The 13,585-nt window shown below is 48.3% G+C and overlaps 1 protein-coding gene across 1 annotated transcript in view; it reads right to left on the bottom strand.

Moving 5' to 3' along the window:
- Positions 1-605: 605 nt before the first annotated feature.
- The window catches only part of AMFR (autocrine motility factor receptor, E3 ubiquitin protein ligase), a 33,061-nt gene continuing 20,081 nt past the window's right edge, over positions 606-13,585 (bottom strand). Inside the window, exons 11-13 of the mRNA XM_009702088.1 lie at positions 7,282-7,365; positions 2,294-2,478; positions 606-816 (exon numbers count right to left, since the gene is read on the bottom strand). Of these exons, the coding sequence (XP_009700390.1) occupies positions 666-816; positions 2,294-2,478; positions 7,282-7,365 (420 nt within the window). The 3' untranslated portion in view covers positions 606-665. The remainder of the gene's footprint in view (positions 817-2,293; positions 2,479-7,281; positions 7,366-13,585) is intronic.

Genomic DNA, 13,585 nt, shown 5'->3' with positions numbered 1-13,585 from the left:
GGGGAGTGAACGGAACCAGACGTCTGCTGGTGTGGAAAAGCCCGGCAACAGTAACAAATTATGTTATGCTGTCATCAATGTGAATCGGTGCTTCGCTGCACAATGCATGAATTCAGGCTTTTTTTTTCTGCGTTATGTAGCTAGACAACTTCCACCCAGTCCAAGAATCGCCATCCCAGCGATGCTACTCTAGCCCTTCAAGCCGGCCTACGTAACGCCCTTCGCTGCCAGTTTCGAAGCTTTCTTCCCTCTTGGAGTCTCTCTCCCTGATCTCGAGCTGAACATGCCAGTGCCCTCCGCGACCTGCACCCACAGCTGCTAAGTCGGAACGCGCTTTCCCCCGCCTCCGTGGTGCGGTCAGCCTAATACCCTCACGCTAGGTGCAGAAATCATGCCCGTGGTTTAGAAATTTGCCTTTTGTTTGTGGAGGGGATCAACGTCACATAGAAAATAGTACAAAAAAAAGGTTAATTTGTCAGCTGTCCAAACATTATTAGACCACATGCTTTATACAGCAGAGAGGCAGCCAGCTCACTCGGCAGCACAGCTAGCTGAACTCTGAAGAGACACTTTCCTGCTGGTATAGAAAGCGCAGGGGGGGTTTCTGTATTTAATTTATTTATTCGACATTGCTCACGAGGAGGAGGAAGAAGGGGCAACGAGCGCTAAGAGTTTTGCTGCATCTGAAGTCTCCGTTCGGCGGCGGCAGCGAGCGTCCTGCGACGCAGGGTGACGGGATCGGCGGACGCTCCCTCAGGCGGAGGAGAGGGCTTCTCTGTGGTCAACTCCTCATCGGAGGTCTTGTTTAAATAACGCCTGCAAGAGGAAAATGGAAAAGACGGGTGAGCGGAGCCCATCTCGTTCTGGCTCTTGAAAACACTTAGTGGTACATCCACAAAGTAAGGGAGGGTGCAAGGCACACTGAAAGCAGGAAAATACCTTGATAAAAGCACACGCAAGCTACGTACTCAAAAAAAAAGCCCATATAACCTACGACAGACTTCGCAGAGCTGGCAGAAGCACTTAGCGCTTGTGCAAGATCCTTGTACCCGTGGGAGGGAGCCAGTTCTAAAGGCGGGGGCTCTACTCTTAACTGGGAGCAATTCACTGAGGCTGCAGGTGAGTCACCGAACCTCTCTGTTCCCGTTATTCCACCCCCTGGAAGACACCGGCAGTGTCGGTCTTCCCTGGTGACAAGGAACAAGCCTTTGACAGAAGGGGCACTGGGGCTGCAAAGTGTAAAGAAAGGCAAAGAGAAGGAAGCAGCTGCCAGAGTTAACATCCCACTGAATTTCTACACTTAGTGAGAAAAAGTAGCAGTTTGCAATTCCACAGCTCTTCCATGCAGAAAGGGAACCAGTAAACCAGAAAGTCAAAAATACTTTGTCTCCCTGAATGACATTTTTCCCAACATCAAGGAAAAATTATTCTAGGAGCAAGCCTATTTATAGACAAGCTCGTAAGAGGTGTCATACCCCCAGTTATTTATGTGAAGGCATTTCAGTGTGGAAAAGTAACCTGATAACAGCAAAGGACACGTAACTCAATATCAGTTTTGTAGACCCTTTCAGTAGTCTCCCTGCCATACAAAGGAAGGGACAACGCTTGTTACAAATGCCTAAAAGTTTTCTCTGCACCACTAAAGTGCTTTCCCTTCTCTTTTTAATCAGCCACTGGATGCTGGTAAAGTTCACCAACATGGCTGGAACGCACGTAAAAAAGGTTAAATTCAACCTGTAACACCTATTAGTAGCTGGGCTAAAAGAAACAGTTCAAGGTGGTCGCTCTCTCTTCAGCAGCGTTGGCTTGCTGGGCGCAAGCTCCTCTGGCGTGCTTTAGGAAGCCGTCACCTCTCAACTCTGCACTGCTTTGTGCTCAAGAGATTTGCCCTGTATTTGGGCAGAGTGGTGCCTGACAGTAATTTCACAGCTGGAACAGCGCAGGCAGCCAGGGCTGACACCTACGCCAGGAGGACTCGGCATCGGTAACGCGCTCTCGCTTATCATGGGTGCAGACTAAAGCCTACTGAAGCTGGAGGAATCCCCCTCTGATTTCAAGAAGCTTTGGATCAACCGCTTAGGAAGCTGTGGACATGTTGGGACACCCGACGCAGAGTTGGGTTTATCAGTGACAGTTGTCTTAAACAGCATCCTGAGCCTGCTGTAGCAGATGTATTCATTCCTCTTACTACTTTTTGCACCAACCCAGGCTCTCAGTGGTCACAATCCATTTGAAACCCATTCTGCGGAACCATAACCGAGCAGCCAGGCTGGAGTTCTAGGAAGGAACATACTTTCGAGCTTGCTGCAACAAGTCCTCCTTCCGCTGAACCAACATACGCTGCCTTTCATCAGCTGACTTTGAAAAGCGACTTCCCCTGGCCTCAAAATCTTCTGCTTCACTAGGCTCTGCTTCCATTTCACTGAATTCCACCATTTCTTCCAGTCTTGAGTTGAGTTCAAGTGGCACTCTCTCAGTCTAAAAGAAAGGGAAAAAGAGTCCTAAGTCTTTGCAAAATATGCTAACGGGGCTTCTTTGCATCAAATCAACAAGCTACAAAGAACTGTCATTTTCTGAGGCACTGGAAGAAACCAGACTCTCACCTGCTGCACCCAATTCCCTTGGGCTCCTTTGAAAACCCCAGCCAAAATACAGAACAAAGCTATTTCAAAACACATTCAAAGAGCCTGTATTCTATAATGCTGTATCTTTCTTGCCACATGTGAAAGTAATCTCAAAAGACAAACATTAATTACTCATAATTAATGCCCTCTGAAAACGGGGCATTTGAAATAGATTCTGCAGCTGACTTGACAAGCAAAGCAACAGTAAAGAGTTGAAAAAGCAGAAATCCATATACTACGGAAAGAAAAGCAAATGTATTTGCAAGAGGGTGTGTGCTTGAGAAGGGAATTTATGAGGCTTCGGTTCACCAGGTTCTGCAGCACCCAAATTATTGTGTATCCGGGCTGCCGGAGCAAGGCTGGCAACCGTCCCAAGCACGGCGTGTCAATAAAAGAAGCTGGCAGCCCCACACACAGCACCTCGTCACCCCTGGCAGCTGGCCGACAACACTAACGTGAAAATTGAGCTGATGAATGATGACGCCGGTGAACTAGCATAGGTGAAACAGCGTATCCTGATCACATCCTGTCAGATACGATCAGATCGGTTCCGCGATGGAAAAGCAAGATGTTACTAAGCGTGGCAGCGTCAAGAAACAAATCGCCTCAATGAAGGGCTTACGGGTTTAGCCATCATTTGGTATCCCGGAGGACTACTCAAACAAGTAGGACGCATCAGAGCGGTATGAGTCAAGTCAGCTCCTACTGCCTAGTTTTGGGCCTTTGGTATGCCCGCCACAGGAGCCTCGACAGCCGGTTCGGTGGGCACTGCTGCTCAAGTCCCAACAGCCCGGACTCCGCAGCACCACAGTGTGCAACGCACAGGTTTCAGCAACCGACGTGCAAAATGAGTTGAGTCATTCCAAAGCCCTAGAGACATACTGGTGACGCCATCTCCCCGACACAACGGCTTCAGAGAGCAAAAACCAAGACAAAACGTCGCTTCCCATCAACCAGGTAAACCAAGCAGGAACGCCAGGGCCCACGCCAGAGCAGTACGAAGACTGCAACCTCAAGCAGAAGAACGTCTTCAGCCCACTTCAGCAAAACCCCCAGCACGCTGGAGTTTACCGAAGGGCTCCTCATACCGCACGCGCTGATGTGTTGGGATGATGTGCTGGGGTACTGTCGGACTGCCCCAACGCAACATCACATCTGAGAGGAGGAAGCGAGAGCTCTGCAGAACAATCCCATGGATTGGGCTCAGGGCCAAGATGACCTCGGCAGAACCAGAGAACAGGTATGGAGCAACTCAACCGCTGCTTCACGGAAAAGGGAAGCTCTGCTGGGTAAAGCAGTGAGGAGGGAACTCACCATGGTTGGTGTTCAGACAACATCACTTTTTTTTTTTGTGTGTATCAGAAGATGCAAGCTAGCTCACCCAAGGTTTGGGGTTTTTTTCTGTAATGTTACAAAGATGCAAAAAATCAATACCCAGAGCCCCTTCCTCTATCTGAGCACAAGAGTGGTGACTGAGGAGGTGCTAGAGACAAAACCATCAAAACTACTTGCAGCGAAGGTTACGACAAGCCTCAGTACAACAGCAGATCTCAGATGCAGAACCCTGTACGCTACAGAAACTACTCCTCCTTCAGGCTCCAAGAGAAAAAGAATTTGTTTCGTGAAAGCCATGAGATGCCTCAGAAGTGTCTCTGAAAAGAGTCACCACGTACTTAAGCGATGACAATAAACTGGATTCTCCAGGGAGGCAGTGGGCAACAGCTGCACCAGGCAAGTCTCAGCTTTCTACTAGCCTACTAGTTCGGTCTGAGCAGTTCTACCCAATCTCCACCATGATTATAGAAACAGATAAACAAATACACCAAAAAAAAATAGTAATTTTTAAATACATCTTAGCACATGAAAATACCAGCTTGCAGAAAGCAGCTATAGCTGCCCTGGGATCTGTTCTTTTAGGGAGTAACGGCAGAGTCAGAAAAGAGGGGAGGGAGGGCAAACACGACCGGGATGGAGCGCGAGCGCGTGGAGCATTACATTCCACAACGCTGGAAGCGTTAGCGTTTCAGTGCACAACTGGAGAGAAGTATGTGCTCAGCAATTGCCGAGGGTACAGGCCAGGACCGCGAGAAGCTGTCAATATTTACAGCGTTATCTCACAACCCTTTAACGTGATTTATACCATGATGGTGCCTGGAGATGTCTCTCAACTACCCTTACGTTACGTCAGAACTGACACCCCAAAACCATAAGTTACATTGGGGGGGGGGTGTGGGGTGTGGAAATCAGGCACTATATCTTAAGACGTTTGAATTCTAGATAGAATGAAGTCATAATACAACGTATGGCACAGAGGAAAACCCACGTTACTCATGAAGAAGGGTCCTTTCATTTGAGCACGTTAGCTCCCCTAAGAAGTTTTAGTTCCAACAAGCAGAACTCCAATGGGTCTGCCACTTGCTGTTGGAGATCTGCAAAGATTCCCACCAGGTGTGTTGACTTTAAAAAAGAAGAAAAGAGATGGAAAGCTTGTAAAATTTACTCTAAGGCTGCAGCACAAAGCAACTAGAGTTGCCAGGGTGTCTCTCAGGGACTATGTCATAAGGTGTGAAGTTACATCTGTCCACTATTTGGAAATTCAAGTCTCACCCAGAGGAGATGATGATGGCTTCTTATGACTCTTCCCCCTTGCATTTAAAAAGCTTCTTAAAAATCAAGCACAATCTCCTGAAGTAGCTCGTTTGCTGCCAGACCTTTCCACACAGACAAGAGTTTGACTGAGTACAGCAACGTATTCTTCTGGCAAGAAGAAAGAGAACATCTACAACACGCCAGGTACTCGGTTAAAAACTGAGATCAAAATCAGAGAGACACACAAGTGACAGGAGTTTCGTAGAGGAAGGATGCCCCTAGGCTCCCAAGTCTTCTCTCCACGACAGAAATACTATCAGTAGCAGGGAGGAAAGCAAGCTTGACTCCTAGGTAGATCTCTGTGGCTATGTAACAAGGGTGATCAGCTCGTTTGATGCCAGCCTAAGTTAACACTAAATGCACAAAGCATTTACGAGGCAGGAGGAGGACAGCAGCAACCGGAGCTTCCACGACACTACCCAGCAGCAAGTTTCTCTCCATGCATGGCAGTCTCAGTCTCCCACTTCAGCCTGTACCCACGAATCCCATTTGGCAGAGTAAATACCCAGCCAGGAAAACCTGCGCAGAGGCCACCAGTTCCTCCCACACACACAGCCACCAGCAGCCCCACGCAGCTGCGGGAAACGTGCAACTGTCCACATATCTCCAGGCTATCACCTTGCTGTTCTACAAAACAACCACAAAAAAGACATTCTCCATCCAAACCGCCACGCAGCTGCGGGAAACGTGCAACTGTCCACGTATCTCCAGGTTATCACCTTGCTGTTCTACAAAACGACAACAAAAAAAGACATTCTCCATCCAAACCGCCGTTCACTCCAACTAAAACACATCACATGAGCAAGCACGAAGCAAGAAGATGTCAGTATTAGAGAGCACGTGCGCAATGACACGATGTACGAACACCACTCTCGGGTTTTACAAGTTCCGTGGAAAGAAGGACAGAGACTCAGGTCGTGCTGGGTAGGAAGGAAGGAAGGTGAACAGCAACACAATCATTCAAAGTGGGATTTGAAGGCAGGATCGAGCTAAGGAAAACTAGTTAGATACCATCTGCAGAGAGATGGTTAACCTTCAAGTTAACCCAAAAAGTTACTGAAGAGGTGCTAGACCCAGACCAAGATTTTCATTCCTGCATCTCCTACCCCAGGCTCTTATCAGACACGTGTACCAATCCCCACCACCTCTTCTTCAGCCTCAACTCCAGTATCAAACCAAACCAAAGTGGTTTTTCTGTCTTGCAACCTGCTAGGGAGGGAACTGCCACGGTTCGGTTTCAGGTGAGCAACAGGCTGGCTATTCAGGTTATTAAAGGCTGCAGAGCCAGAGTCTCACCCGCCTCACAAATTCAGTCTCTTTCTAGGCCAGGGGAAAGGCAGGTTTATAAAACAGAAACCCTCATGATTTTGCTACTACAGTCAGGGAAAACAAAAGCGGAATGAGACCTTACTGTACTCACAGGCTCATTCTTTTTCTTCCTGACACATTTTAGCTAGCACACGCTGCGTAACAAAGCCCTTAGTGAAGAACAGCAAAACCCATTATTGCGCTTTATATGTAAAAGGACTGCTGTCTCTTGGTCCTCTTTGTATCCCACTTTATTCACACCAAAGCTCCGTGTGTCTCCAAGTGCTTCCACCAGAACATCAAAGAATTCTTATACCCAGAAGAGAAACACTGCTTATTTTAAGGGAAGTGTCTGGAGATGTACAGAATGGGAAGGGGAAAGGGGAAGAGCAAAGCATCCTGCTCTTCATGTTCCACAGACGGGCATGGGCCTGACCAGACAGGAACAAGGGCATGATCTTTTTCTGTTCTTTGTATCACTTCAGAGCATCTTCCTTCAAGGAGGAAAAAGAAAAGCACACAGGTGGTTCTTTACGGGAGCACCATGCTGAAGTCTTACTTCAGTGGCCTGACGGTGTTAGTTCTGGCGTAAAATGTAAGGAAGGGCTGCCACCAACCTGACCTGGTACAGAACCAAATGCACTCACCTGTCCAGGCACCTTCTAATTGTGCTTTTTTGCCCATTTTTATGCCAAATTACCTGGGTGACAGTTTCGGTATCCTCCTGATCAGTACTGTGCCGTTCCACAGAACTGTTCAATGCAGGTCTAATGCTATCTGCACGCTGAAATGCAAACATCATGGGTTTAACACACTGTGCGAAATGGCAAAACAAAACCGAGTTCTTTGAACACATTCAGACTCTGCCCCCTGCTACGTCATGCGTTACGTTCAATTCAGAAACAGATAAGTTAGCAATAAACAGCATGCACTGTGTTGAAAGAGAATTCTCTCTGCTTCCCCACACGCAGACCACAGATAACAGTACTATCTGATGTGCACAGAACCGGGATTCAGTATTCTTATTAACAGAAACCTTGGCCCCAGACTGCTTTACTGAAATCTGCTATCACTAATTAAGAACGAGGCATCATTTTGCCGACTACTTTCTTTGCAGAAAACCTTCTTAAGTGGTACAATTCAGTTATCTGTCAGCAGAGAAATCAACTGGAAATGTTCTAAAGGCTCTGCACAAGAGCGACCAAGAAGAGCTGCTTTAACTGAGCAAATATTTGTCTCTAGTCTAGCTAAGACATTTTCAATATATTTTTGGTACATGACTGAATACACTGCATTTACAGAGAGCTAGACAAAGAAAAAGCAAATCCCAAGATTTTTTACTAGAATTTGGCACTATAGAATGAGTTTGAGACCGTATAGGCAAGCACTTCATGCATGCTGCAATCCAATCCCATCAATCAGGGACAAGCTATAGGGCATGGGTGATAGACTCCAACTTCCCTTCATAAAGAAAACATCTCGTGGTCATGGGTTAACCCCAGCCGGCAGCTCAGCCCCACAGAGCTGCTCACTCACTACCCCCCCCGCGGTGGGACGGTGGAGAGAATCGGAAGGGTAAAAGTAAGAAAACTTGTGGGTTGAGATATGAACAGCTTAATAATTGAAATAAAATTTAATAAAATAACAAAAAGAGAGAGAAATAAACCCAAAAAAACCCCAAGTGATGCAAATGAAAAACAACTGCTCACCACCAACAGACCAATGCTCAGCCAGTCCCCGAGCAGCGGCCCCCCTGCCAGCTTTCCCCCCAGTTTACACACCGAGCATGACGCCATACGGTATGGGACATCCTTTGGGCTCACCTGTCCTGGCTGTGTCCCTTCCCAGCTTCTTGTGCCCCTTGCCAGCCTCCTCACTGGCAGGGCAGCAGGAGAAGCTGGAAAGTCCTTGACTTAGCATAAGCCCTGCTCAGCACCAACTAAAACATCCCTGAGTTATCAACATTTTTCTCATCCTAAATCCAAAACACAGCACTGTACCAGCTACTAGAAAGATAATTAACTCTATCCCAGTCGAAACCAGGACAATATCCACCCCTTATTCCATACCATCTACGTCATGCCCAGGTCCCACGCTTTCCAACACATCCCAATTAATCACCACCACCTTTCCTGTCTTTTGATATATACCCACAGATATCATTCCCATAGTCTATGGGCCATCCCTCTAAAACACCCGTGGAGTTCATTTAGGCCGTGCCTTTGGGCTCCCTCTGTCATAACAGTCCTTCAGGGCAGGAGAGGTGGTGCGCGGTGTTGGATTGCTGCATGCTGAAGCCAGTTCTGGTTCCATCAAAATTCGTTTTTCATTAGTCTGAGTGATTCTTACTGTAAGACCACTGATACGGCATATAGCAACCACAGTAGTGATGGCATACAGTATTATACAGCTATTGACATCATACAATTCAAATCATCGGCTATTCTCACCCCAAATCAAATCCCCTTGAGGCACACATCGGATTTCCCTATCCTTCCGCACTATCCACCAAGTGCACCCAGGTCCTAGAGCAAAAGCAATCCCACGGATGGGTTTGCCTTTGCCCGAGGCAGGAATAACCCAGACTATCTTCCCCTGCCTATTTTTTGTTACGTGCACTACAGGGGCTTTATCCCCTTCTACAGTACATAAAAGTTTTGATGGGGCAGGGCCAGCTCAGTTGGCAGATCCCCTAGAGCTGACCAACCAAGTGGCCTTTGCTAAACGCGTATCCCAACGTTTAAATGTCCCAGCACCCATTTCTCTTAGTGTGGTCTTTAACGGTCCGTTGTATCGCTCCACGTTCCCAGAGGCTGGTGCATGACACGGGATGTGCTATGCCGTGATAGATACGATATGCACTCAATGTCATGCTCTTTGGCACAAGCATCTATGAGGTTGTTTCAGAAATGAGTCCCGTTGTCGGACTCGATTCTTTCTGGAGTGCCCCGTTGCCATACGACTTGTTTTTCAATGCCCAGGATGGTGTTGCGGGTGGTGGTATGGGGCAGGGGCTATGTTTCCAGCCATCCGGTGGCTGCTCCCACCACTGTGAGGACATGGCTCTTGCCCTGGCGGGTTTGTGGCAGCGCGATGTAGGCAATCTGCCAGGCCTCCCCATATTTATATTTCAGCCATCCTCCTCCAGACCACAGATTGATTGCAGCGCGTGTTTCACATTCATGGATAACCTGTATGATAGTGTCCATGATAAAGTCCACCCTTCAATCACAGTTTCATCCATACGTTGTATCTCTTCCTTGATGGCCTGAGGTGTCATGGGCCCACCGAGCTAGAAATAATTCACCCTTATGTTGCCAACCCAGATTCACCTGAGCCACTTCAATCTTAGCAGCCTGATCTACCTTCCGGTTGTTTTGATGTTCTCCAGCGGCCTGACCCTTGGGTACATGAGCATTTACACGACGTACTTTTACAACCAGGTTCTTTACCCAGGCAGCAATATCTTGCCACAGTGCAGCAGCCCATTGCTGCAACCACCCCCCCAGGGCATTTGCCACCACCCATGGGTCCATATAGAGACAAAGTATTGGCTATTTTTCTTGTTCAGCAATACCTATAGCCAGCCGGGTGGCTTTCACCTTGGTAAACCGACTCGATTGACCTTCTCCTTCAGCAGTTTGTACAACTTGCGATACAGACTCCACACAGCTGCCTTCCACCTCCGATGCTTTCCCACAATACAAGAGGACCCATCAGCGAACAGGGCATATCGCTTCGCATTTTCTGGCAATTTATTATACAGTGGGGCCTTTTCAGTACACATCACCTCCTCCTCTGGTGACATTCCGAAATCTTTGCCTTCTGGCCAGTCCATGATGACTTCCAAGATTCCTGATGACTGCGGTTTTCTATTTGAGCCTGTTGTGTGATCCACTGCAACTCACTTATTCCACGTAGCATCAGCCGCATGATGTGTAGAGGAGATCCGCTCTGAACATCCAGCCCAGCAGTCGGGGTGCCAGGAGAGGCTGTGTTTCACTACCGACCACTTCCGAAGCAGCTCGAAGTCCTTCATACGCTGTTAATAGCCCCTTTTCAGTGGGAGTATAGTGAGCTTCAGATGTTCCGTATCCCCAGCTCCAAAATCTGAGGAGTCAACCTCGAGTCTCCCCGGGTGCTTTCTGCCAGAGGCTCCAGGTAGGGCCATTCTCCCCGGCTGAGGTGTACGGGACATTTTTTACGTCTTGCCCTGCCTGGACTGGCCCAATGGCTACTGCATGAACAACCTCCTGTTTAATTTGTTCAAAAGCTTGTCGTTGTTCATGGCCCCATTTGAAATTGTTCTTCTTCCTGGTCACTTGATAGAGAGGGCTTACAATCAGACTGTAATTTGGAATATGCATCCTCCAAAAACCCACAACGGCTAAGAATGCTTGTGTTTCCTTTTTATTAGTTGGTGGAGACATGGCTGTTATTTTGTTGCTTACATCCATTGGGATCTGATTCCATTCATCTTGCCATTTTATTCCTAAAAACTGGATTTCCTGTGTAGGTCCCCTGACCTTACTTTGTTTTATGGCAAAACCAGCTTTCAGAAGGATTCGGACTATTTTCTTCCGTTTCTCAAAAACTTCTGCAATGTTGCCCCATACAACGATGTCATCAACATATTGCAGGTGATCCGGAGCTCCACCCTTCTCCAGGGCAGTCTGGATCAGTCCATGGCAAATGGCGGGGCTGTGTTTCCACCCCTGGGGCAGTCGATTCCAGGTGTACTGGACACCCCTCCATATGAAAGCGAACTGTGGCCGGCACTTTGCTGCCAAAGGGATTGAGAAAAACATATTAGTGACATCAGTTGGGGCATACTGCTTGGCTACCTTTGACTCCAGTTCATACCGAATTTCTAGCACGTCCGGTACGGCAGCACACAGCAGCGGCATGACTTCATTCAGGCCACAACAGCCTAACGTTAGTCTCCACTCTCCATTAGACTTTTGCACCGGCCATGTCGGACGGTTAAAGTGTGAGCGAGTCCTGCTGATCACCCCTTGGCTCTCCACTCTACGAAGCACCGTACGGATGGGGATCAGGGAGTCTCGGTTGGCGTGGTAGTGGCGCCGGTGCACCGCTGTGGTAGCGATTGGCACCTGTTGTTCCTCAGCCCTCAGCAACCCCCCAACTGAAGGGTCCTCCGAGAGACCCGGCAAGGTAGACAGCTGCTTAATTTCCTCCATCTCCAAGGCAGCTATACCAAAAGCCCCCCAGTACCCTCTTGGGTCCCTGAAATAACCTCTCCTGAGATAGTCCATGCTAAGGAGGGCACGGAGCCTCTGGGCCAGTCACCATGGGGGGGTTTTGCCACTCATTCCCAGTCAGGCTCACTGCAGCCTCCAATACCGTTGGCTGTTGGGATCCCCCTGACACCCCAGAAAGACAAATGGGTTCTGCCCCTCTCTAGCTGATTGGCGTTAGATGCACCAGTATCCACCAGAGCCTTATACTCCTGTGGGTCTGACACTCCAGGCCATCGGATCCACACAGTCCAGTAAACCCGGTTGTACCTCTCCTCCACCTGGCTGCAGACAGGGTCCCTCTAGTACTGGTCATAGTATTCACTACTCACTTCTTGTAAATATGCATCAGAAGTCCTTTCATCAAGATCGGAATTAAGATCAGCCCTTCTACTCCATCTGAGGAATTGCCCACTGCAGACTGGAGTAGCAGCTTTCCTGGAAGAACCTCCTTTTGTGACTGTTTTTCCTTGCAACTCACGTATCTGTGCCTCTAGGGATGAGGTAGATTTTCCATCCCCCTTCCTCATGTCCTCTCCGTGCTCACGCAGGTAAAACCACAGGGTACCCTGTGGTGTGTATCTTCTGTATCCTGTCTCTTGAGCACAGGAACGCTTACTCCTAATGGCTGAAATACTGGTCTGTTCAGATGGGGAGTAGGATCGATCTTCTTTGAGTTGCTCAACCAGTTTCTCCATAGCTGACACAAGATAAGAAGAGAGACTTTCTTCATATTGCCAGAGCTGGTCAGCCAATTCATCCACTGTTTGTCCCTCTATGTCATTACTGCCAATGACTTGGCATATGACAACGGCGCCCTCCATACAAACTTCCACCACATGGGTTCTGTGCACTGGACTTCATCTGGATCTCTGGATAACTGCTCGTTGTCCAGGTCATCATAAATCATCTCCAGCACAGTTAATTCCCTCAGGTTCTGGATACCTTTCTCCATGGTGGCCCACTTGCCTGGGTGACATACAACATCTTCCTTGAAGGGATACCTTTCCTTCACGCCTGACAGGAGTCGCCTCCAGAGGCTGAGGGCTTGTGCCCCTTTTCCAATCACTTTGTCAATGTCCACTTCCGTAGAAAGGGATCCCAGCTGCTTGGCTTCCCTACCCTCTAATACCAGGCTACTAGCCCCATTATCCCAGCATCGGAGCAGCCAGGTGACAACAAACTCGCCTGGACGACGGCAGAAATCTTTTCACATATCTCGCAGCTCACTCGCGGAAAGTGATCGGGTGGATACCGTGTTGTTTATGAGTTCTGGCTCTTCCTCCTCCTCTTCTCGTGATGGCCCTGCTTCGGAGTAGTCTGCCTCATCCACTTCTTCCCTTAGTAAGGGAAGAACTTGTGCCCTTACCAGATGAGCTTTCACATCCAGTATTATTTCTTGTGTATACAGGCAACCGAAACCGGCAGCGGTCAGTTCTCTGGTTCAGCTGCAATGTCTGTCATGGGGGTTGGAATAGCCGCAGTGCCTGTTGTGGGGGTCAGAGTAGCCTGGAGGAGAAGTGGAAGGCGAAGGAGCAGGGAAAAGTGTCACCCCTTGTCTCCCCCACAGATTGGCTCTCCAAGGAGAAAAGGTGCAAGGTGTAATTATTAATAGTTTCCAAGAGATGGCTCCCGAAGTATGGAGATGACGGCAATGTTGAGTACAAGTACGAGATTAATCTCACGACCAGTAACTTTTATCATACCGTAAGCGATCATTACACAATACATCAACATGATAACCTT

Source organism: Cariama cristata, unplaced genomic scaffold, assembly GCF_000690535.1.
Source record: "Cariama cristata isolate BGI_N322 unplaced genomic scaffold, ASM69053v1 scaffold16896, whole genome shotgun sequence".
Taxonomy (NCBI): domain Eukaryota; kingdom Metazoa; phylum Chordata; class Aves; order Cariamiformes; family Cariamidae; genus Cariama; species Cariama cristata.
Note: the sequence above shows the minus strand (reverse complement) of the source record. Positions and strands in the feature narration are given on the sequence as shown.